The sequence below is a fragment of the Equus quagga genome, chromosome 5 (genome assembly GCF_021613505.1).
Source record: "Equus quagga isolate Etosha38 chromosome 5, UCLA_HA_Equagga_1.0, whole genome shotgun sequence".
NCBI lineage: Eukaryota > Metazoa > Chordata > Mammalia > Perissodactyla > Equidae > Equus > Equus quagga.
Genome location: NC_060271.1, coordinates 36,555,709 through 36,581,797, shown reverse-complemented (window position 1 = coordinate 36,581,797; position 26,089 = coordinate 36,555,709). Strand labels below are relative to the sequence as shown.

The window sequence follows — 26,089 nt, the reverse complement described above, 5'->3', positions numbered from 1 at the left end:
AGGTTTTAAACCTTCCAAGGACGTGAAAAGCATGTCCCTGGATCCTATCAAGAGCTCACCTTCACTTACCAAATACCCAGCTTTCACAGAGATACTCACTTATTCAAATCAATTTCATAAGTTTGCATATGAGGTTTATCTCCAGTCTTGTCTGGATCCCATCGGTAGATGGCGAATTTCTTGATTCGGGGAGCTGTGGCCGCAGCTGTCTGGGCCCCTCGGCAGGCCTGAAATGTAAGTTCACAAGAAGGAAAAACATTATTAAAAATGCAAGATAAATCCTTGTATTTAGCTGGCACTATGAACTACAGTACTGGATAGAAACCCACGCATTACTGACACACAGTCTTCTTGGGAAAGGCAGCCATCCGCTATCCAACAAACACCAAGCACTTATGCCAGACATGGTGCTGGGGGCTGGAGAAAGGCCACTTAAAACAGACAGAGTGGGCCGGCCCCGTGGCCGAGTGGTTAAGTTCACGCGCTCTGCTTTGGCGGCCCAGGGTTTCACGGGTTCAGATCCTGGGTGCAGACATGGCACTGCTCATCAGGCCATGCTGAGGCGGCGTCCCACATAGCACAACCAGAGGCACTCAACTAGAATATTCAGCTATGTACTGGGGGGCTTTGAGGGAAGAAGAAGAAAAAAAGAAGACTGACAACAGATGTTACCTCAGGTGCCAATCTTTAAAAAAACAAAACAAAATAGAGCCTTTGCCCTCATAGAACCTACTTTGTAGTGAGCAAGAGAGAAGTTAAATATTCACAATCAAGTATAAAGAGTGATACTCCCGGGAAGAACACATACAGCAGAGGCCTACACGAGCGTCAGAGCTCAGGGAAGGCCCCATTGATGATATTTAAGCCGAGGCTTGATGAACAGGGACGAAGGGGAACGAGAAGGGGTGTTATAAGCTGAGAGCACATGTGCAGAGGCCTGGATGGGGGAGGTGCGTGTGTGAGGACCTGAGAGGGTCCAGGATGAGGCGGGGTGGCCTGAGTAAGGAAGGAGGAGTGGCAGATGTGAGGAAGTTGAGAAAGATTTCTAAGTTTGATTTTACCCCAAGATCAATGAGAAGCTAACAAATTTTTTTATCGTGTGGATGACAATCATTTTTATTCCTGAGAAGCGTATCACTGGTTATGCCAGGAAAATTGTCAGATGACCTCTGGGGACACCGGGGAGAAAGCCAGCGCAGTTGTCAAAACGAGATGCTGTTGTTTTTAGATGAGGCGTCTTAGTCAGTTTGGGCCTCTATAACAAAATACCAAAGACTGGGCGATTTGAACAAACACCTATTCCTCACAGTTCTGGAGGCTGGGAAGTCCAAGATGAAGGTGGCGGCAGATTCGGCGTCTCGTGAGGACCCTCTTCCTGGTTTCAGACGGCTGCCTTCTTGCTGTGTCCTCACGTGGCTGAGAGATCTCAGGCCTCTTCCTCTTTTGGTGAGGGCATTGATCCCACCACAAGGGCCCTGCTCTCACACCTCATCTAACCCTGATCTCCTCGCAAAGGTCCCATCTTCAAAGACCACCCCACTGGGGATCAGAGTCTCCACCTATGAATTCGGGGGACACGAACATTCAGTCCACTACAGCAGGACACATGACAAAGAACGCTCTATCTTAAAACAAACCAGTTTGGGGAACTAACAAACAGCTGAGTCCTGCTCTCCACAATCCTATTATATCTCTCGGGCACTTACAGTCTCTGCCAGTGGGTTTCACAGTCAGCCGAGGGACCCCGGAGTGCCGCCTCAAGAGCTGCTGGGAGAGGGTCAAGTTAAGGGGCTGGGCCTCTGATTTCCCTCCCTCCTTCAACCAGAACAGCTTCCCCAAAAGTATTTGTATTTGCAAAAAGGGTGCTGTTGTCAAAAAAAAAAAGTTTTATATTAAAATTCATACTCATTGTAAAGCCACTGCTTATTGTTGCTGGGCACTGTATTAAATGCTTTATATTAATTACCCCACTGAATCTTCATTTTAAAGATGAGAAAAACAAGGCTCAGAGATCAAGTGATGGGCTCACCAGCACAGGGCTGATGAGTGGAGCCAGGCTCGGAACCCAGGGCTGGCTGTCTGACTCCAGACCCATGTTCCTAAACACTGTACATTCCCATTTACTTGTGAATACTCTCACGTCTCTTCTTGGTGCTGTCTTCTCCTCATGTCTAAACTCCTTGAGGATGTGTGTATTACTAGTCAGGGTTCACAGAGAACAGAGCCAACTGTGTACATACATATACATACATACACAAACATAAACGGATATGCATATACATAGATATAAAAAGAGACTTATTATGTGATTATGCAAGATAACAAATCCCAGGACCTGTAGTCAGCAAGCTGGAGCCCCAGGAGAGCCAATGATGTAAATCAAGCCCAAGCCCAGAGGCCTGTGAACCAGGAGAGCCAATAACGTCGTTCCAGTCCAAAGGCCAACAGGCTCAAGACCCAAGAAGAGCTGATGTTTCAGATCAAGTCCAAACGGAGGAAAAAACCAATGTCCCAGTTCGAATGCAATCAGGCAGAAGGAACTGCCTCATCTGGAAGAGGGTTAGCCTTTTCTTCTTCTTTCTTTTTTTGAGGAAGATTAGCCCTGAGCTAACATCTGCTGCCAATCCTCCTCTTTTTGCTGAGGAAGACTGGCTCTGAGCTGACATCCGCACCCATCTTCCTCTACTTTATATGTGGGATGCCTACCACAGCATGGCTTGCCAAGCAGTGCCATGTCCGCACCCAGGACCCGAACCAGCGAACCCTGGGCTGCCAAAGCAGAATGTGTGCACTTAACCACTGTGCCACCGGCCCGGCCCCAGTCTTTGCTTCTATTCAGGTCTTCAACTGATTGGATAAGGCTCACCCACATCAGGGAGGGCTATCTGCATTACTCAGTCTATTAATTTAAATGTTGAACTCATCCAAAAACACCCTCACAGAAACACCCAGAATAATGTTTGACTAACTATCTGGGCAACCTGTGGCCCAGACAAGTTGACACAGAAAATTAACCATCATGGTGTAGAAGAGGTTTATTTTACATCTCCCAGCATACCTGGTCCAGGCCTCTGCACACAGCAGTTTAATCCCGGGTTAGGAAAGATTGAAGAAAAGAGCAAAAACTGAGTAGTAGACGAATGTAAAAATGTGGTTTATTTTAAATGTACCTTAAAAGGCTGAATAGTACGATCTATGTCAAGCCATTAACAAATAAAACAACAACACCCCTCCGTATATGACATGTACTTATAATGTTAAGTCAATAGCTAAGTGTCTCCATTCCATAGTCCTTGAGGCCCTTTTCCACTGGGCGGATGAAACAAGGTGGAGACCACAGCAAGTCCTGCTGAGCTTCTACGACGGTGATGGGGAGGGGAGGGCCTTGTCAGTCCAAACAGCAATTCTAAGTTGAACCCTTAATTTGTATATAGAAAAATTCAGACTATATTCCAGGCCAGCTAATTAAACTGGTAAGGAAAGTAAAAACTCTGAAGATTAGTTGAGTAATTACAAGAAATGCAATGGTGTTTGCTACTTGCAGCAAAAAATGCCCAAAACAGAGTGAAGCTGGAAATATAAATATCAGCTCTCAGTATTAAAGAAGAAAATATATGAAGAAAATGAGGGGCTGGCTGTGAGGCCGAGTGGTTAAGTCAGCGCGCTGCACTTCGGCGGCCTAGGGTTTCGCTGGTTTGGATCCCGGGCACGGCCCTAGCACTGCTCATCAGGCCACGCTGAGGCGGCGTCCCACATGGCACACCTAGAGGGACTCACAGCTAGAATATACAACTATGTCCTGGGGGCTTTGGGAGGAAGAAGAAGGAAAAAAAGAAGACTGGCAACAGATGTTAGCTCAGGAGCTGATCTTAAAAAAAAAAAAAAAAATGAAAGTGAAGGTGAAGATGAAAGTGGTATTTTCTTATCACCAGGCTGGCTAAGATCATCAATAAAAGGAAGGCCACTTCTGCAAGTGAACATTTTCCACTAGGGGCTCCATTTTGTAAAACGACAGGAACATTTGGCTAACGCCAGCCACCTTGTGGTAACCGGGAGGAAGTGAAAAGAAACGGTCCCTGAAGACACCAGCTCCGGCAGCTTTTGCTGGCTTAGTGCCCCCACTCACCTTTTTTTGTTTCTGTCAGATTTAATGAGGTGTAATTCATTACAATAAAATCCACCAATGTTAAGTGTATAATTTGATGAGTTTTGATGAAGCGGTATAACTACTGCCACAATTATGACAGGAGACATCCATCCAGAAAGTTCTCTAGTGTTCCTTTACAACCAGTGCCCTCTCCCTACCCCTTGCACCTGATCTATCACACGGATTTGCCTTTTATAGAATCTCATATAAATGCAACCAGATAGTACATCCTGTGTCTAGCTTCTTTCATTCAATATCATGCTTCTGAGATTCATTCATGTTCTTGCGCATATCCAGAATTGTTGCTTTTTAAAAAAAATTAACTTTTCATTTTGAAATAATTGTAGAATCCCATGCATTTTTAGAAACAGTACTGAGATTCCATGTACCGTTTACTCAGTTTCCTCCAATGGTACCATCACACAAAACCATAGTGCGACATCACAACCAGAGCACTAACGCTGACGTCAGTCAGGGTACAGAACATTCCCACCACCAGATCCCGGGTTGCTCTTGTACAGCCACACCCACATCCCTCACGCCCCCTCCCCCATCTCTTGACCCTAAGCAACCACTAGTCTATTTCTAGGATTTTGTCACTTCAAGAATGTTACATAAGTGTAATCGTCTTGTGTGTAACTTTTGGGATTGGCCTTTCTCACGCGGCACGCTGCTCTGGAGATTCAGCCAAGATGCCGTGAGCCTCAACAGTCGTCTCTTTCGTCACTGAGGAGCGGTCCACGGTACGATGCACCAGTTTGGTCAGCCATCACCCACCAAAGGATGTCTGGGTTGTATAAAGTTGTAATGAACACGTGTGGGCAGGTTTCTGTGCGAACGCAAGTCTCCATGTTCCGGTATAAAGGCCCAGGAGTGTACTGTTGGGCTGTATGGCAGATGCATGTTTAGTTTCTTTAAGAAGCTGTCAAACTGTTTTCAGAGCGGGCGGTCACCATGCCCGAAGCAGACGGTAAGGGGAGAGGGGCAAAACGCCTTTTAAAAAAGGTAACTCCTGCCAATTTTAAAAATCAAAACATTAGTAACATTTGGACTTTAAACAGAACCCGGGACTTTGGGGCTGTCAGCTATAACTCCATGGTTCTAAAGCTTCATTTAATAACACCGTCAGTGGGCAACAGGCATCCAGCTCGATCACGCTCGGTCTCGCTCCTGCAAAGGCCTGTCGAAGATGACCACGGTCACCCGCAGCGGGTCCTCCCTTCAACGCCTCTTCCTCATACTTAACATCTGCTTCACAGCCACTCTACCAAGATACAAAGGTCTAGACCTGACCACGCGGATCTTCCCAAAGGCGTTAGGTTTATCTAGAAATCATTAGGCGAGTCTGATATGAGAGATGTGAGACAAATGCAAGGCAAGGACGCACCACAAGAGTACCATAAGGCAATAACACCCCAACATTAGTTTTGGGGTACCCCAAAGTGTCATCGAATTTTTTTTTCAAAACAGCTAATTTAAATTCATTTTGAGCTAAAAATATATTTTATGTAACACTTGGTGGGGTAATGGGAGCTAACAGGAATGAAGAGAGAAGATAGTGAGATCAAAACAAGCAGAGGGTGTGGTTCTAAAAGTGATGGAGATTTGCTCATCTTGAGGACTGTTTAGAGTTGACCCATAGGATTATGGTAGCTGTGATATAAAAAAAAATCCCCTGAATAGAGAAATCTAAAAAGGTGTCATGTAGGTGTTCATAGAAGTAATAACATAACAGCTTTCATGGAGACAGGAACTAGCCTAAGGAGACAGGGCCATCTGCAAGGCCCCTGGCCTAACCAGATGGGGCCCCTAACCAATCGGCAACCTTGGAGAATCAGATAGAGCCCAACAAGTTCCACACTCCACAGCCTGTGGACTCTCCTGGGCTCACGCATGCACCATAGCACCTAGGAGTCCACTGAAGGTGACCCTAGCCCCATTAGCATAGTAAAAATCACACCCGGGGTGGAGAGCTAGCACGCTAATGATCCATGCACTGCATGTAGTAGCATGCTACACGACAGCGCAGGCGCAAGCACCACCCCACCTCTACATGCCCTGAGAAGGCCCTCCTCCCCAGCCTTTGCCTAATAAAAGCCCCACAATCCTGCTCCCTAAGGAGCTGGTCACCTGCCCCTTTCCTTTCCACACCGACTCCCTTGTGCCTCTCCTGTGCACAAGTGAACAAACTTTTACTTTTCTACTGTCATTTGTTGTCTCTCTTGATTGCTATCCTAGGGGACAATAAGAACACAACATACTGGTAACACATTCACTGAGCCCTTACGCGTGCCAGATGTTGCGCTAAATTACCGTTAACCTTTACAAGATCTCTCGTAAAGATTCTCGTAAAGAAAGTTTTATTATTCTCAGTTAAAAAATAAGAATAAGATCATATAACAAAAAAGCCGGGATTCAAACACAGGTCATTTGACTCCAAAGCCCAACCTTTCAGCCACTATAGCAGTGGTGAAATTGCAAATCCAAAATGGAACAGCACACAAGAATAATTTCTTTTCCCAAACAGATCCAAGGAAAAACAGGAGTTATTCCTCTACTCATCCAATCAGCACGCTCTTAGGTGGTAGTTGGCCCAGATGTGCTCATTCACTCGTCTGTTCAATAAATAACTATGGAGTGCCTTACTATGTTCCAGGGACTGTTCTAGGCCTTGGGGATCAAGGCCAAACAGACATACGTTCCAGTCCTCGTGGAGCTTACACAGTGACTGGAGGGGACACACCTAAATAAAATCTACAGGGCTGGCCCAATGGCGCAGTGGTTAAGTTCACACGTTCTGCTTTGGCAGCCCGGGGTTTGCAGGTTCAGATCCCAGGTGCAGACCCAGGCACGGCTTGTCAAGCCATGCTGTGGCAGGTGTACCACATATGAAGTATAGGAAGATGGGCATGGGTGTCAGCTCAGGGCCCATCTTCCTCAGCAAAAACAGGAGGATTGGCGGCAGATGTTAGCTCAGGGCTAATCTTCCTCAAAATAAATAAATAAGTAAATGAAATAAAATCTATGGTATGTCAGGTGGTGATAAGTCCGGGGGTGGGCGGGTCCTGGCCACAATTCTACAATTCTAACTGGGTTGGCCAGGGAAGACTTCACTGAAAAGCTGACAGCTGAGCAAAGACCTGAAGGAGGTGAGTGAGCAAGCCATACAATATCTAGGGGAAGAGCAAATCAGCAGAGGCGACACTGAGCACAAAGATCCTGAGGTGGGAACGTGTGTGGGGAACAATGAGGTGGCCAGTGCAGTTGAGAATGGAGTAAACGAGGACAGGAACAGAGAGGAAATCAGGAAGTTAACGGGAGACCAGATCACATAGGGCCTTGCAAGGATTTTTGCTTTTACCCTGAGCATGATGGGAAACTATCAGAAGGTCTTGAGCAGAGGAGTGTCAGTCAGACAAGTTTTGCAAGGATCATTTTGGCTCCTGTTGTGAGAATCACCTGTCGAGGTGCAAAGATGAACGCAAGAAAACCAGCTAAGAAGTAACTGCAATGATCAGCTAAGAGATGATGGCCTGAACTGGCTGGTGGCTGGAGAAGTGGTTGGTTTCCGAATATATTTTCAGCGGGAACTGACAGGATGTGCTCACAAACTGGATGTGAGAGTGAGCCAAAGAACAAGGATGACTCCAAAGTTTTTGGCCCAAGCCACATAAAGGATGGAGTTGCCATCAACTGACACGGGAGGAGTTGAGTGTGTGGCGGGAGGAGCGTCAGGATTTTGGTTCTGGGGAAGCAAAGTTTATGACATATTATTAGACACCCACGTGGAGATTTTGAGACTGTAACTGGGTGGCCATCTGAACCTGGAGATCTGGAGCAAGGTCGAGGCTGGAGACATAAATTTAGGAGTTATCAGCATATACCGGTAAGTGGTGTCTAAAGCCCAAGGGAGTGTCTATAAAAAAGAGGCCTAAGGACTGAGCCCCAGTGTTTAGAGCTTGGGGCAAAGAGGTGAAGTCAGCAGAGGAGACAGAAAGAACACCCAACGTGTGAGGAGGAAGATCCGAAGACTGGATGTCCTGGAAGCCAGATGCAAAACGTATCTTGAGGGGGGAGTGAACAACAGTGACAAATGCTTCAGAGAGAAAAGCACATATCATGAGAACTGAGAAATGACTGCTGGGTTTAACAAAGCTAAGGTCACCGTGACCTCGAGCAGTTTCAGTGAAGTGGTGAGGGAGAAAAGCCTGACTGTAGGAGGTTCAAGAGAAAATGGCAGGAGATGAATTTTGGACAGTGAGTTTAGACATCTCTTGAGAAGTTTTTCCATAAAGATGAGCAGCAAAACGGAGTGGTAGCGGGACATGGCTTTTTTTTTTAAGATGGGAGAAATTATAGCCTGCTTGTGTGCTGCCGCTGCTGCTGGTGTAACAGAGAAGGAAAAACTGACACCTCGGGGGACAGGAGAGAACTACTGGAGAGCTCTCTCTGAATAAGCGATGGGATGGATGTAGGGCATGAATGAAGGGGCAGCCGCAGGAGTGTCACCAATTCCCCCTCAGGAACAGGAAGAAAAGGAGAATATACAGGCAGAAGCAGGCAGGTGGGCAAAAACTTGAGGTTTTTTCTTGTTGCCTGTCCATCAATCTATACTACAAACCCAGGATGGAAGAGGGTCCTTCAAAAGCATTTCTGCCTCCATGAGTCAAGGCTGGGCGTACCTTTCTAGGAAATCTTGGAAAAGATTACCTTCATAGTTTGTAATTTAAGGAAAGGAGCCAGATAATCGACAACTGGACTGAACTGGACTGAGGAGGATGAGAAGGGAGAATTCTGGATCATGCTAAAGGCTGCTTGTTATTCTTCTAGGAAAGCTTCCTTAAAGAGGCTTGTAGCTAGATAGAGCAGCTATAGATCTGGAGGCAGGAGAGAAAGGTGTCGAAACGGAGAGAAGGAAGACAAGGAGGTCTGTAGAAACCTGGGTAAAATGGAAGGTGAAGGCTTGTTTCTGAAATGTGAGCGGCACTGTTTCAAATCTAAGCACTACCTCTTAGTGGCTGTGTGTTCTTAGGCAAATTACTTAACTTCTCTGATTCTATTTCTTCTTTTGTAAAGTGGTAGGGAGTATTAAAAACTACCTCATAAGATTACCTGGAGGGTCAAGTTTCTAGAACAGCCCAGAAAATAATTTCTGCTTTTCAATACTGGCAACATTATCAGTTCTTGTATTATTCTGATTGGCTCCTGCAATCAGATACACAATTGAAAGTAGGCGGAACTTGCCCTAAAGGAGGTCATAGTCTAGATGAAGAAATAAGGTAACACAAACAACAGTTAATATCTTATATTAAATACTTAGAGGCGGAACTGTGGTTCAGTGGTGCAAACTAATGCACAAAAGGAATTCAGAAGAGACATGGCACCGTGTCCCAGGGTCCTTGGCTCCTGAATGTCACCCACAGGTACTTCCCCAAGCTTGTGCCCTGACTCTCTGGAGGCAGCTTTTGTGGGTGTGACTCTACAAGGGGGGTGGGTGGGAGGGCCTCTCCAATGTCTCTGTCCTCAGGAGGCCGTGCAGTGGCCTCACATGGACTTACAACACTGACCTATGGAACCAGCGTCCTCTATGATTCACTCCTGGAAACGGGACCGAGCTTTGGAACTCACTCTCACTGCTGGGGCTCTCACAACTTCACTGCCTGCTCAGCAACTATAAAAGGAAGTGGCAAACGAGGTCATTAACGATCGTCGTCATTAACGATCGTCGTCGATGGAATGCTCAGAGGCCGCCAGCCCGAGGCAGTCTTCCCCCCATTCCCCTTTCAGAAAGACTACAGAGAACAGGCCATGTGTACTGTGTTACGCAGCCAGAGCAGGTACTGAAAAGGAGAGAGATTCTCACCTAAGTGCAAGAAGGGGAGAGGAACTAATATTTCTTCTACACCTACCATGGGCCCAGACGTGCGCTAGGAAGTTTTCACACATTATGTTAAAAAGGGTTTAGGTCCTGGATCTACCAGTTCTCACCTACGACATCTTGAGCAAGTAAAAAATTTTCTTTCTGGGGCCTCAGTTTTCAAATCTCTGAAAAGGAGATAAGAATTCCTGTTCGCCCACCTTGCAGGGGTTGGTGAGGAGTCCCGAGGAAACACTGGAAAGAGATTTGTAAATCCTTAGTCCCTTACGTATGCAATGGCAATTTCCCTTCCCCTTTTAGACGTTCCCACTTAGAATGCACATCAGAAGTGTGTACTCTCCTGACAACACAGGGCATGTGCGGAAACCCAGCAGTGCACCCTGAATAACGCAAACAAGCGCGGCGCCGGGCTCTGGCCCTCTGTGATTCATGACAACACTCTGTGGGGTCGGTATTAGTACACGCCCTTTACAGACGGGGACACTGAGGGGACGACGCTGCTTTAAGGAGTCCAGGCTTTCCCGCAGCCCCCGAGCAGGGGAAGGGTCCCGATCCTTCGGGGCCGAGAGGATTTCCCTCCATCCCTCCCGTCCCCTGCCCTGTCCCCAACAATTCACTTGCGCTTTCCTTACTGATCTCGGTCCAGCCCCTCTTACGGAGTCTCACCCTTGCACCCCGGAGGAGGGACCCCGCTTCCCAGTTCCCACCCTTCAGACTCCTGCACGCCTGTCTTTTCCACAGAAGTGACAGTTTAGTGGTGGCAGAAAAAGGGCTTGCAGTCCAGACGTTTGGATTAGAATTCTGCTTCCACCTGTCAGGCACTAGCTTGCCACGTGACCTTGGGCAATTCAAGTCCCCTCTGTTTTTTTTTCTTATCTCTAAAATATCGCCTCCACCCTGACCAATTCCCAGGCTGCGGAAAGGCGCAGAAGGATAACGGACAGGGACGCTCCAGACCAATCCAGAGCACTGCGCAGGCGGGAGCGGGCGCTCCCCTCGCAGAGGCCTTGCCTCAGGTTCCCTCAGCCCCCTCCACGGCCCCCTCGGCTCCGGGCCGTCTCCGTGACTTCCACGCCTGCCCTCTCCCTCCGGCGCCGGAGATCACCTGCAGGCACGCTCCGCCAAGGGCTGTGGCCGGGAACCTGCGCCTCAAGGAGACTCCGACCGCCGCCGCCATCTTGGCTCTTGACGTCGAGCCCCACCCCTTAACCCCGAGGTCGCTCTCCGCCGGCGTCCCACCGAGCACCGCGGCGGCGAGCCCGCGTCCACCGCGGCCGCGCTAGCCGCGCAGGAGCCACCGAGTGTCTTCCGGCTTCCCGAGTGGGCGGAGGAAGGCGGAGCGAGCCAACACGAGCGTGCGCAGTTGCGAGGGATCGGCGCATGCCCAGTTGGCCACCCGCGGTCCTAAGGTGACCTTCCCAGAAGGGGGCGGAGTCCGAGAGGAAAGGGGGTGGGACTAAGTACACGGGGGGCGGAGCCACCCTATTTGAATCCCGGGCCAATTTTAACCCCTTTCTTCCTGAAAATTTGTCAATCATATCCCTGAACTCTGTCGCTTATGGCTTTAATCAGACATTTCTGTCAGTCACAGTGAGATTTGCTCGAGACAGTTCAGGTTCAAGCACTGAGAGCCCCGCGTCCCGAGAAACCCCTCAGTCCCGGGCAAATCGGAGGGGATTTGAAAGCAAATGTGTCATTCATCCATTCATCCATTCATTCATTCAAAATATGTATGGAGCACCCACTATGTGCCCGGCGCGGGGAGGCTACAGCAAGCGAGCGGCGCGGGGTTACTGCCCTCACTGGACTTCCTCTAGTGGGCAGTAACGGGACAGTAGCAGGAAGGTAGGCTCTGTCCTGTAAGTGGGGGTAACAGGGGAACCCAGCCCTAGGGGCCTTAGTTAGCCAGTTAACCTCAAAACCATTTCCTGAACACCTACTATGTGCCAAACATTATGATCCATCATCTTACTTAATCCCCAGGACAGTCTTGTGAGAGAGAATTGTGTGTGTGTGTGTGTCTGTGTTTAAGCTTCCATTTTACTCATCTCAGCTGCTTTTTTCAGACCCCTCCTCGGGTCATCTCAGAGCCTGGCTCCCTTGGTGGGTGGGGGAGGCTGGATTATCTTGGGCAGGCCATGGCCCCCATCCTCCACGTCCCTTGGTCTCTTCAACCACCTCAGGCGTTTAGGAAGGTGGTTAACTTTGCAGGTACCTGTGTTTCTCAGGAACGATGCATCTGCTTCTCTGCCCACTTGTTTTTGAGATGGGAAGGGCCCTTTTTCATAGTCTTTGGTTTCCACACTCACAGCTCGTTTAGATGCTACTGGGGAAATTAAGGTGGCCAGATGAGTTGGTTGGATGGGGCTAAGTTGCTGGAGTCCTGGGCTGGAACCCGGCTGCACTGCTGTGTGGCCGCATTAAAGGAGGCGTAGCCAGGCCGCGGGAAACAACCTGGACCCCTGGGTCTGACCTTGAATCTTCTCCTCCAGGCTGTGCGACCTCGGACAGGTCCTCCCCCATCTCCAGCCTATAGTTTCCTGGCCTGTATCATAGGGCATTGGGCCAGCTGATTTGATCCTGTGATTCAAGTGGCTGCCTTGGGGGGGTCTGTTTTGGGGGTAACTGGTGACAGGGCTGAGGTCACCTTGACTTTCCACTGGAGCTGAGCCAGCACTGCAAGAGGGCTCCTCCGAGTCTGCTCCAAGGGCCTCCTGGGCCAAATTGGATGAAATCATGGGAAGACAATTGCTCCCCTCTCACTCCTCCTGGCCGAATTGTCTTCTGACATAAGGAAGACTGTGCTCTCCCCACAAACAACATGTTTCAAGAGAACCGGTCCTCTTGGCGTTTTCAGGGTTCTTTCATCTCCAAGGCAGGTGCCCCTCCTGGATCAGTGACTCCCCTTTTACTGCACCCTGGTCACCTTGGAAAAAGCAGTCTGAGGCCAGCAGAAGTGAGACCTTGATTTATGAAGGGCTCTCAGTGCCAATGGGGCCACGTGCCCTGCAGTCACATCATTCCTGAGCTTCATGGGGATTTGAGGAGCTCAAAGTTATGGAGGAATAAATTCCTGGGCGGCTGCACCTCCGCCGTGAACTTTGGGATTCCAGAAAGGCACAGCTGCAGAAGGACTCGGAGATTTTCGGGTCCTGCTCCTGACGTATCTTCCCAAGGTGTCCTGGTGATAAGGCCCGAGGTTTGTTTGTTTGTTTCCATTTGTCTAGTGTGAAGTGTTGCTTTCCACCAGACGGTCTGCTGGACGCTTTATATTTGTGCTGAGTCTCATCACTTACAAATGTGTTTATGTAAACACCTTGTTTGGTCTTCGTAACGACTCTTTTGAGTTGCAATAATGATTCCCATTTTATGGACTTTCTTAGTCTTTGGATAATGAGAAAGCTGAGCAATCTTGAATGAGAATCTTGCTCTAGAATCTTGCTCTTTCGTCCCCAAGGGTTGGAAATCAAGCCTAGAATTAAAAATTAAATCCAAAAAGCACTGTATTGTACCAACTATCATTTGTACAATCAACTATATTACTGGTATCTTGTGCCTGGTGCCCGCCCCCCTCCCCCTTGGCATCCCCCACCCCCACCAGCCAGAGAGCTAAGGGGGGTTGGAGTTAGGGGGAAATATCAGATGATTTTATTGCCTGGGAAATTTATTTGCCTCTGAGAAAACCCCTGCCTCACCCCAATTGATCCCTGCAGTGGGACTCAGGGGCCTTCTTATCCCAAATTCAGAAGTTCATTTGCCTTTGTCCAGTGGGCCATTGCTCTCTTCATCTCTCTGGCTGACTCTCTCCTAGTCCAGCTGTCTCCTGAGCATCTCCATCTGGGTGTCCCAGTGGCCTCTAAAACTCATCCTGCCCCGATTGTACATCTCACGGGAGGAGTTTACAGCTCTCCTCTTTTAGGCGCCACCGTCTACCCAATCTCCCAGCCAGAAACCTGGTGTACTCCTTGACTTTCCTCCTGCACCACAGCCAGTCATCCACCAGCTCCCAGCACAGCCTCCAAGGCCTCCAGGGCCGGCCCCCCCACCGGCCCCTCCCGTCTCACCTCTGTCTGTGAGAAAACCTGCTCTGTTCCTCGCCTCTCTGCCTTCACTCTCTTCCATGTCTTGGATCCGGAGTATCCTTTCCTCCTTTCTCACATGGCCAATTCCTCAGCATTTAAGATTCAGCTCCTCCTTTCTCCTCCCTTAGGAGGTCACCCCTTGACCACCCCCATCGAAACATGCTCTGCGTCTGCCCTCAATGCACACAACACCTGGCTTAACAATAACCCATTTATATGTTTGTCTTTCCAGACTGTGGGCATTTTCAGGGCATGGCCCATTCATTTTATTTTCTTTGTCGAAATTATTGCTACCTGCGAGTTTCTTTTTAAATTCTTTACAAATATGTTTATTTTCTGAACCTCCCACACCAGAGGTCAAGAACTATGTCTGTTTTGTTTGCTGTTGTGTGCCCCAGAGCCTGGCACAGTGACCAGCACACAGTAGGTGGCCAACACATGCTTAAAGAATGAACACATTCATTTTTGTTTCCAAGGTGCATGGCTTGGGACCCAGCACATAGTAGAGATGTAGTCACTGTTGTTAATGTAGTTAAAAATGAAGGATGAGCGGTCCCTGTTCCTTGTAGAAGGTGAAAAGAGAGACTGGGGGTGGGGGTGGGTTAGGGCAGGAGGGAGCCCAGTGCAGACGCAGGCAGCTTCCATGTCCAGGTCATGACCAGGGCAAGGTGAGTGCACAGAACTGAAGAGGGGCAAAAAACTCAGTCATTAAGAGAAAGAATATTTTAATGCTATATTTTTTAAAAAAGCAAAAAAATCCATTGCCGGAGTCCAGCTCCAGCAGAGTCCAGGTTCCTGAGGGAGAGACGGAGTCGGCGCAGTGAGGGAGGGGGCGTGAGACTCGAGTCGGTGCAATCAAGTCTGTCTTTACTGTGCACAAGTGTCGTTTTTATATTTTTCAGGATTAGTACAGAAATAGCTCTACAAATATTCTCAGAGAGATAAGGAAGTACAAAGCAAGTCTGTCTTTACTGGTTTTTACAGCGTTTTTATATCGTTTTTAGCAGGGGATAAATACGGCAGTACAGATGTTCTTGCAGAGTAAACCACAAAGCATTCATTGATAAGTCTAATCTTACAGGGAACAGAGTTAACTTTTAGGGGGGCAGAAGTTAACTATCTTTTCCTGCACAAAAGCGACTTCAGCAATTAAGAAAAGACTTCTATAATGTTTTGCCAAACACATGCAGGGGAATAATATATTTTTCAATAACTAATATATGGGGGAAAATTCTAATTAACTACAGAGGAAGAAGTATGTCTATGCTTATCAGGGAAACTGGAGGAAAAGCAAAACATCAACCAGAAGGAGGCAGCTGCTTTGATCCAGATATTCTCTTTAGTACGAACCCCTCATTAGGGAGGAAAGTTCTCCCACTGTCTATGTGCGTCAGGGGGAACTAGCCCCTTGCGATATCCTGGGTGCAGGTGGTCCATATATTTTTCTCAGTACCAACCCCGCGGGGGGAGCACGCTCTTTTCTCTAAAGCGGCCATCTTGAAAAATTACAGCCTGAGTAGGAAAATGGGGTATAAGACAAAGGGAAGAAAAACAAGTTTTTAAAGTTCAGCATAGCTTGGGAGAAGGCCGGCTTTTCATTTTCTTGCGGAGGGGCGCCCTGCACCCCTCGGCTCTTCTTGATCGGCTGGACCCTGTCAAACAGCCGATCAAATGCTGCCTCGGCCCCCGGCAATCCATGATGAATCAAATATCAAAATCTTGAGTAAAGACAGTATTCTCCAAGAAAAGCCAGAGGACTGAGTCAGTCAAGGGAACTGAAAGCGAGTCCCCTGGTTCCTTTTTGTCCTGGCGAAGACCAGAAACTATGCTTCCTTGTTTATTTTTTGATTCTCCATCTTATCTTCATCTTGCCAACCCCTGTTTGTTTCCCCAGCGTTATTAGCATTAAAGAACTTTTGGGATACACCCAGGGGGTTGGCCGCTTTTTCAGGGAGCAGAGTGAAGGAAGGAGGGAGCCTGGGTGGGCAGGAATGGAGGAGGAAGGGCTGGTGGTGATCACAGTGCAGAGCTCCACGTGGTCCAGCTCTCCAACCTACAGAGAGTGGGTGGCAGGAGGGGGAAAGCAGGAGACCCTCCGTGAGGCTGGGGCTGAGTCGGGGCAGGAGACAAAGCCGCCTTCCCTCCCTTCAGCTGCAGGAGTCCCTTCTGTGGATGGATGCAAGCAGGCCCGCCACCCCCCCACCACTGCGAGATTTGCAAATAGCTGGGCTTGAGATTTGCAAATAGCTGGGCTCCTCCAAGTATATCCCGGCTCTCTGGCTGGGGGCGTTTTCCTCTAGGGAGCAGCGCAATTCAGCACTTCGGGGCTCTCGGGAGAAGAGGAGGTGAAAACAGTTTCTCAGAATTGGAACAGACATGGTTGGCAAATCACATTGCTGTCCAGCCACCTGGCCCAGATGTCCTCCGGCCCCTGCCCCGCCCGACCCTGCGTGTGCTTGCTCTCAGAGAAGCCCTCCTCCCTCTGCTAGGGCACTCGGTGGGTGGTCATCTTCACTATTGTTCAAGATGCTGATGACAGTGATGACGGGGCTGTTGCTGCTGCTGCTGATTGCAGCTGCCACCTCTGGAGGACTTCCTGCAGACCAGGCCCTCCGCAGGGCATTGGGGGTACGTTCTCTCTATCTAACGATTACAGCAATCCACAAGGCAGGGATTTTTGTGTTTCATTTATAGTTGAGGCAACTGAGCCTCAGAGAGGGTCAACAACTCACCCTAAGTCGCACAGCTAGGAGGTCAGCGTCTTAGGGAGATGGCTGGGCTGTGGGCATGCCCCCAAGGCTCACGGGAAGGCAGCGCTTGCAGCCACTCTGGTCTACCTGCAGAGGGTGCTCCTGCCTCACGGAACTGCCCAGGGCTCCCAACAGCCCTTTTCAGCCAGCTCTTAGACAGGGCTTATCTAAACCCTCTTCCCCCCAAACCCCACCATATAATTAGACTTCTCAAAATACTCTCTCTGAGTGGGATGGAGACAATCATATGCTACAGGCTTCTCCAGTTTCATGAGCAGCCCCTATGGAACTCCCGGAGCAAAAGTCACGAGCCACCCACACTCCAGACGGGGTGCATTTCACACAGCTGAAGTCAGCTCAGCTGCTGGGACTTAGCAAGGGCCCCAAGGCCCTCTGGGGACTGTCACGTTGCTGGGCTCTATAGCACCACACACGCACACAAAATTAGAACTCACCCACCCTGCTAACTGCTCTCTCACTCCCATCTGCCTGCCACATCACCAGCATACCCTCAAATTAGCAGTTACTTTGGCCCACTGGCTGTGTGTGGGTGTGTGCTTTGTAAACACGTACGTGATAAAACTCCCTTTCCAGCTGAATCTGAATTTTGAGCACCCCTTTCTATCAGAGACAGCCATGTCCATGAAATGTAAAAAAGGGATAGTGGTAAATTTTCCTTTGTCGTGGCTAAGTATCAGCTCACTGGAAACGAAACTAGTCAGAGGGATGCAGGACGTTAAAAGCAAGTCGACCTAGAGAGGCATGGAGGTGGAGTGGTTAAGTGTGCAGGCCTTTGGGCATTCAAATCCTGTTATATCAGCCATTTACTGTGTGACCTTGAACAAGTTACTTAACTTCTCTGTGCGTTAATTTCCTATTATGTAAAATGGAGAGAGAGAATCATAGGCACCTGCAGAGAGGACGAGAAAATGTCTTAGTATCTGTGAGGAGCTATAAACCTCAAACTGGTGGCAGGAAGCCCAGCTGGGGGAAGAAACGAGGTAAAAGAGAGCTGTGAATTATAAAGGGGAAGAGATTACGCTAACCAGAATGGGAAGACTTCAGCATAAGATGCCAAGAGTTTTAGGCAGCTTAAAAAAATTATTTAAAAATGTATGTGTAATTAAATTCTCACTATGTAAAAATTTCGAGCAACATAGACAAAGATTAAATCCCCTTGGTCACACTTTCTTTCCCAGAAGTGATTACTATTGTTGGTTTCACGGGATGGCTTCCAGGTCTTTTTCTTTGCATGTATTTACATATGTATGTTACTTCGGAAATCCGTGACTTCACTTGACGCTCTTTTTTTTTTTTAAATACCAACATCAAGTGCTGTATCTTGGCGCTCTTTCCATGTCAGGACACGTAGATCTATTTCATCTTATATACTGGAAAATATTTCAATGTAGGGATGTACCGTGGTCTGATTATTACTCAGGCAGTTTCTTAAAAATGTTTTTCCTATTAGCTTAATAGCAAGAAAGAAATAGAAGTTCCTGTCCTCTTTCTAAGATGCAGGAGGTGACTGCAGCTGCCCCCAACCTTCAGGGCGCTCCCATCGCTCAAGCCCTGGTGTTTCGCTCAAAGCTTGGTGTTTCAGTCTCTATCTTGGCCTCTTTCTCTGATCACCACTTCTCAAACACGCCACACACGCTTATATCCCTTCGCATCTCCATTCAGCCTGGCAGCCCTTCTCTGCTCAGTCTTTCGATCCTACAGTCATTCAACGGTTACTCCTCCCAGCCCAAATGCACACCAAGGCCCCCCTTGGTCACCCTCCCGGCTGGAAATAACTGTGTGTGTGTCTGTATGCATGCACGATTCCACAGCTTTTTGTACCTTATTCCTTCCCCCGTTCAGCAGATATTTATCCAGTGCCTCCTGCCTCAGTCTGCCCCTGTGCTCGCCTGTCTGTCCCCCTGTCTCAGTGTCAGTTCCTTGAAGGATGAGGCCGGGTCTCAGGCATAGGGTTTTCCAGGGAGGACAGACATCCTGGTTTGTCCAGCATGGTTCCAATTTTCACCCGTTATCCTGGTGCAATTGTCGGTAATGCCCTCTTTCACTCTGGTTTAGATGAAAAATTGTCTGATCACTTTAGTTTTACACACAGTAGAAGCCAATCATAAATGTTAATGGAAAAAAAGAATGAATGGGTGGATGAATGAATATAATGTGCTTTTCATGATTTAGAGATGCCCTCTAACTCTGAGCTGAAGTCTAGAGAGCACATGCTGTGTTATGTAGAGGTCATTTCATTCTGGGCTGTGCTGCCTTTGAAGGGCTTATATAGGAATCCTAGAATCTCCAGACATCTTGCTTGCAGGTAGTGGGGCTTTCTTTTTTCTTTTCTTTTTTGCTGAGGAAGATTTGCCCTGAGCTCACATCTGTACCAACTTCCTCCACTTGGCATGTGGGTCGCTGCCACAGCATGGCTGACCAGTGGTGTAGGTCAGCTCTCGGGATCCGAACTCGTGAACCCAGGCCGCAGAAGTGGAGAGCACCAAAGTCAACCACTACGCCAGAGGGCCAGAGGGGTTTTCTTGTAAGAGTCTAACAGGACATCTAGTATGCTAAAAAATGACTGGCGCAATGGCAACATTTATGAATAAAAGAATGATGACTCATTGAACTTGGGTTGGGAAGTAGTTTCTAGATGAAGTAGTCAAGAGCAGGGCTTCAGCTGGTGGGCTCTGGAGTCAGACCACCCGGCTGTGAATCCCGGTTCTGCTACTTCCTGCTGTGTGACCTTGAGCAAGTTACTTCCTCTCTGAACCTCAGTTTCCTCGTCTATAAAGTGGGGATAATAACCTCGCAGCTTCGTTGAGAGAATAAGAGGATGAATGTAAAATATCAGGTCGAACCATACAAAATCGTGTCTATCTGACCATTTTGATCTTCAGAATGGCATCTCATATAGTTCAACCTGGCAGATGCCAGGCATATAATCAGTGTTTAAGAAAAGGTGGCTATTCTTCCCTCACATCTGGTGGGGCTAATATTTCTGCCTCCACTGCCTAGCTGAACAGAAGAATCATTCTTTCATTCAAAACATATTTGCCGAGCACTGACTGTGTGCCGGGAGCTGCCATCAGGAGGAAGATGAAACATTCCTGTCAAAGGTTGAACATATCTCTTCAACACATCAGTAGTGATGAGCAAATAAGAAGTAATAGGATATATCGGAATATATGAGGAAGCCATTTGGTTTAAAACTAATTCAGACTGAACTCGTTTTTCTAGAAAGTCCTGACGTGGCCTGTTGGGCATGCATTGTACACCTGCTTTAAACATTTACAACATCCCAAAGCAAAGAATGATGTCCTTAAAGATAGGGATGCTATCTCCTCCCATTTCGGCATTTCTTTAAGAATAAGTGTGTCTTCCCAGAAACTAAGGATTAATTACCCAACTGCTGTGTTCCCCTTGTGACCACTGATGTACTGCGCCAGCAAAGCATCTCGTGATTGCAGTAAAGAGATATTCCTGTCATATGTGATGTGTGTTCCTGGTTCCGAGATGGTATAGAACCAGTCTGGACAGCCCGTTTCTTCAGAGAACATCCTTCCTTGGTGAGGGTCACTTCTGGGCTATAGTTCTCAAAGCTGGGTCGCATAGTAAACTCATCCCGCTTTTGATTTTTAGATGGATTATAGATTATTTGCATTGACAGTAGCACGTGAATAGGGCCCTGGAATGCCGGTGAGAGACTGTTCTTAAAGAGTCATCTTGGGTAAACGCATGACTGTGATAAAGTTGGCCTGCGGAGCGTGAGGGGCTGAAACTGGAAGTTTGCTTCGAGACTAGCCCGAGATCAGCCTTTTGCTTTCTCAGTGGTCAGGGCTGGACAGGAGCCCGGCTGGTAGGAGGGCCGGGGTGGGGGGCGGGGGGCCGGTGAGGGATGGGGAGGTGACAAGCACAAATGAAGCAGCAGGTTTCTTAGTCGGTCAGACTTGAGAGCAGGCTGCAGAGCTGAGCTTTCCGCCCGGGCATGTCCTTTTTCTGGGTTGTCCAGCTGGAGAAGAGATTTCACATGCTCTCATTTGGTGTCACTCACTATATTTAGTTACCAATAACATTGCCGTCAGCCCCCTGGACCTGATGCCACGTGGGTGAGGATCCTGGAGAAGTCCTGCTGGGTAGGCAGAATTCATCCCGGCCTGCTCCTGTGTTTGGGGGGAGGACCCCCCTTCCACAGGCTTTTGGCTGTGCCATAAAGATCCCATCTGGAATGAAGGGGCTGGGATACTGAGGGACCTCAGCTCCCCTCCCCTGGGACCCCAAGACAACATCTTACATTAAAATTCAGAATCGAGGTGTCTCCCAGGAACAGTGAAGGGGAGGAGACTGGAGGGGAGGGGGTTATGTTTTCCCTTTCCGAGGGGCTGGTGGGGGTTCCCGTCTTGACAGTCAGCAGAGGGGACCTGGCCAAAGGCACCCCCCTTGCTGAGAGAGAGGCCAGTCCCCGTACCATGGCAGCAGCCACACTCAGGCAAGAGGAGATTCTGGAGGGGCAAGACTCTGCGTCCTAGGGCCAGGGATGGCTGGTGTCTATTTTATGCTTCTCTTTTTGGTATTATAATAATAAACTTTTTTTTTTTTTTGGCTAACGAAGATTTGCCCTGAGCTAACATCTGTTGCCAATCTTCCTCTATTTTTTGTATGTGGGTTGCTGTCACAGCATGGCCACTGAGAGATGAGTGGTGTAGGTCCATACCAGGGAACTGAACCCGGGCTGCTGAAGCAGAGGGCGCTGAACTTAACCACTAGGCCACCGGGGCTGGCCCTTATGATAAACTTCTGTTAGCCACTGCAGTCAGACCAGCTAGGGATTTAAGTAATATGCCTATTTCTATAACTGGGGCTCAGCCTGGCAAAGAAGATTCTAGACATATGCCTTCCAATATGGCAGCCACTTGTGGCTACTGAACACTTAAAATGTGGCTAGTCTGAATAGAGGGGTGATATAAGTATAAAATAGACATCAGCTTCCAAAGACTTACTATAAAAAAAAGAGAATGTAAAATATTTCATTAATATTTAAAAAATTTGATTTCATGTTGAAATGATGACAATTTGGATATATTGGGTTAAAGAAAACATATCATTAAAAATTAACTTCACCTGTTTTTTTACTTTTTAAAAGGTGGCTTCCAGGAAATTTAAAATTACATTTGTGGCTTGGATTATATTTCCGATGGATAGTGCCGTTCTAGATGTCTCAGGGTGACCTTCAGCAATCCCGGGGTGGGTGTGTGGCCAAGATGCGAAACCACCACCAGGATGGATTTAACACACCGGCATCCCTTGGGAAGGCTCAGAAACAGGGGGCTCAGGAAGCCCCATTGAAGACTGGCTTTGCTGTGGCTCTGGCCACGTTAGTAGGGTATAAAAGGGAAGCATGACTCAGCGTGGACCCCCGGATTAGGTCTCAGAGTAAGAGAACTATCGATTTTCGTTTTGCAGTGGCTCCTTAAAATGGTTTCACCAAAACATGAGTCCAGAAGCCCAAGATGGGGTTGAGGGCTGAGAAGCCCTAGGTGCATCTCAAAGAGCTCTGAAGTGGCTTCTCGGCTCAGCCGTCAACCAGGTGGCTCCATTTTAGGGCCTCAAGAGTGTGTTCACAAAGATGCTGTCAGACCATGGCTATAGTGTAAGGAGTTTTAGGTCAAATCACAAGTACCCTCATGTAACAATTCCATATTATAAGAACATGGTGTTACCCGGAACAGTGGCCCTGTTGGCACCCTGCCGGAAGCTCTTCTGGTCCTGTGAGCTCATGCCCCAGCTCCTTTGCTGCTAATAAGGGCAGCTGTGACCCTCTTTAGGCGATTGCCTGTGGGCTACTGGTGCCCCCTCGCCCATTCGGAGAGCCAAGGCCCCCACTGCCAGCGACTCCGCCTCCAGATGAGACAACTCGGAGCTGCCACTTCAGCTCCAGAGCTCCAGGGCCAGGCTGAGGCTACCCCTGAGTCAAATTCCCCTGTGGCTTTTTCCCCTCCCCCGTCCTGATCCTTCCACTCCCTTCCTGGTTTCTCCTGGAGGCACTTCCTTAATAGATCACTTGTTCTCAAATGCTCATTGCAGGTCTGCTTCTGGGACCCCCCCCCCCCCCCAGTAAAACATAGACTTTATTGTGGGTGTTGGTTTTGACCTTGGGTGGTGCCATGTAATACACATCCATTGAGTGTGGGGGATTCCAAACCCTTGAGACACCCCTGCTGAGAGTATGTCTCTCACTCTCTGCAGGGGCTGCAGGACCAAGAGAGGGCCCGTGTGTGGCCTGCTTCCCTCCAGGTCGTGTCTAGGACGCAGCAATGAACATCACACTAACAGTCTGGTGACTGCCCCTCTGACCGTTTATTTTATTGCTGTTTAATCAGGCTCTTCCCCAAACGTCTTTTCATCCCCATCACAGCCTTTTGTCCAGAAAGTTGCAACTGTGCCCCACTTCTTGCCATCTTCGTGACACCCCCTGCCCTCTTACATAAAGTATTTCAAAATAAAGATTGAAACAGGAACTGAGCTGAGTTTTGCAACACAGAAGTGTATTCTAGGCCTATATTTATGGAAAGTCAGGGGTGGGGAGAGCAATGAGTCCACGGGCCGGGGGGAGGGGGCGCGTCCACACCAAGGGTGGTCACACTGGGTGGGCAAGCAAGATAGGAACGGGCGTCTGAATCCTGGGGGAGCATCAGAAATTACCGACATGATGGGGAGAGCCTTAGAAAAATCTATAAACACACACTGTCTCTACACGGGAGGTGCTCACTTCCCCTTAAGGTAGACTAGAACAAACTGAAAGCCACCCCAAACCCACATTAACCAAACACACACTCTAAGTCAAACATGACAAACTCTAAGTCTCCAGATAAACACCCTCAGACAGGCACTTGGTGTCCAGCTCGGGGGCTGGAGAGAAGAGCTGGGGCTTTGGCCCCTAAAGGCAAGGGCCACTGTCCCCAGAGTGGGGACAACAGCTTCTGAAGGCTCTGGGGTCTGATCTGTCCGGTGGTCCTGGCCCAGCTGGATGGGAAGGAGGCCTGTTTAAAGAAGACCCCTCCTCTGATTTCACTGCGACAGTGACCTGCAGAAAGGTCTGTGCCCCGGGCCTTTCTTGAATCTAGTGGACTGGCGTTTCTAAAGAGCAGGTCACTGAGAGGGCAGATGCTGGCCGTATAAGTGGGGGGCTGCATGCTGGGAACTGTCTGGCTCCATGAGGCCGGGACCAGGTCCAATTTGCTACTAACCTTTGTATCCTCAGAGCCTGACACTGTGCCTGGCATTTAGTAGGCACACAACAAATGTTTGTTGAATGAATGAATGAAATAATCCAAGAAGGAAATTTCATTAGTTATAAATTGGCTCTTTTTTAAACTTCAAAGAGGAATTATGATTTACTTATTCTCCTGACATCAGCTGGCCCTAAAGGAACTTTTTTTGGTTGAAACTGAGTCTTTTCAGCTGGAGCCAGAGAATTAATCTGGTTATGTCCAAATGAGAGGGTCTTCAGCAAATGCTGAACTTTAATGGGATAAGTGATCCGTCTCTAAGGCCAGCAGCTGGCGCAGAACCGGCTGTTGGGGCTAGAGGCTGGGCCAGCATCCTTATATGCTGGGTCTGAGGTCTGGGGAAGAGGGGTCTTTGATTATACCCTGGGGAAGGTCTGAGCCTGGCTGGTGGTGAAGCCCTTATCTAGCTGCCTGGAGAGATGGCATGAGGAATAGGGAGTCGAGGCCGTGAGAGGCGGGAGGTCAGGAACTGGCCAGAGCATCGAGAACCAGGCAAGAGAAGATGGACATGGTTGACCCTGGGGCATCTTTACACACTGAACTCTGAGGCCACGAGGATGCTGGTCTGGGGAGAAACTCCCAAGCATGTGGGAGAGGCTGCGTGCAGGAGAAAGAGGAGGCGGGAGGAGCATCTCCAAAATGGAGAAGGCCGCTCTGATAACGTCTGCTTCCAGGCGAAATGATTGGACCCTCAGGGGTGGGGAGGCTAGCCAACGGGGTCTACACGGCAGAGAGAAAGCCAAGGGATTTGAGAGAGGCTGGTAAGGAATGAATAACTGGAGGCGGCCACCTGGATACCCCAAGGGAGGTGAATTTGAAATGGTGATGGCACTTCAAGGTACGTCCGGGGTCTCAGGGTCCCTTTCTACATGCTCTACCTTAACCTTCGGGGCATGGCTGCCGGGAGAACCGGTGATTCCAGGGCTGCCTTCCCTTCTCCCCGCATTTCAGTTTGGACAAGAGACTAAGGATCTCTGGAGAATGGTTTGGGGACACGGCTCTTGGTTTTGTTTCATATCTCATGTCAGGGCTGTACAGACACAGCCAAACGCCCAGCTATCGTCAGGAAGGGCAGAGTTGAGGCTCGCTGGGGGGGGGACTTCAGAGGACACGAGGTCCTTCTGAGGGAGGCAAGGCACAGCTATCTCAGACCCTCCCCACCTCCTGAGGGTTTCCCAGCGGGGCCACCCAGTCCACGGCAGGCAGGGGCAAGCTCTGGGGGCACGAGGGCTCTGGAGAACGCAGGGGAGGAGGGAAGCGCCGGCCCCGGCGGGTCAGGGCACCATGTGCCACCACTTGAAGGCGAAGGGCTTCCTGCGGACGTTGGTGCCGCAGTGGACCTCGCCCAGGAACTTGTGGTAGGCGGAAATGTCGTCGACGAAGGTGCAGCAGAAGCCCAGGGGCTCCAGCAGGGAGCGCACGTGCGTCTCCAGGCAGCACTCCTCCTCCACCTGCGGCCCGAACGGCTTGGGGATGCCCAGGTCCTTGTCGAGCACAATCATGTTCACCTGTGACGGGCCGGGGAGGCGGGAGGGGCAACAGCTCCATTTAGTGAGCACCCACCACATGCCCGGCCCCGGTCCAGGCTCAGCCAGCCCTCCCAACAACCCTAAGAAGCAGGATTGCGATTATCCCCACTTTACAGGTGAGCAAACTGAGGCACGGAGGGGGCAGAGCTGGAGTGGAAAACTAGGCAATTCGCTTCTGTCTGTATGGGTATGTACACGCACGTGTATGCATCAGTGATGCATGTGCATGTGTGTTTGTGTGCACATATATGTGTCTATGTGTGTGTTCTAACCTCCTCTTCCTTCCCAGGAGACTCTCCTCCGTGACAACGAGACTCCCTCCCATCCGAAAGGCCTCTTCCACTCACAAAGCACTTTCCTATCTGTTAAGGTAAAGGACTCCCCAGGACCCCAGTAGGATAAGCATATCAC

At 49.0% G+C, this 26,089-nt stretch overlaps 2 protein-coding genes across 2 annotated transcripts in view; both read right to left on the bottom strand.

Annotated features, from left to right (window-relative positions):
- Positions 1-11,287, bottom strand: part of SDHB (succinate dehydrogenase complex iron sulfur subunit B) — a 34,088-nt gene extending 22,801 nt beyond the window's left edge. Inside the window, exons 1-2 of the mRNA XM_046661735.1 lie at positions 11,131-11,287; positions 100-227 (exon numbers count right to left, since the gene is read on the bottom strand). Of these exons, the coding sequence (XP_046517691.1) occupies positions 100-227; positions 11,131-11,202 (200 nt within the window). The 5' untranslated portion in view covers positions 11,203-11,287. The remainder of the gene's footprint in view (positions 1-99; positions 228-11,130) is intronic.
- An 11,891-nt stretch (positions 11,288-23,178) lies between these two features.
- PADI2 (peptidyl arginine deiminase 2) overlaps positions 23,179-26,089 on the bottom strand; it is a 43,205-nt gene continuing 40,294 nt past the window's right edge. The window contains exon 16 of the mRNA XM_046660042.1: positions 23,179-25,657. Coding sequence (XP_046515998.1) covers positions 25,424-25,657 — 234 coding nt within the window. The 3' untranslated portion in view covers positions 23,179-25,423. The remainder of the gene's footprint in view (positions 25,658-26,089) is intronic.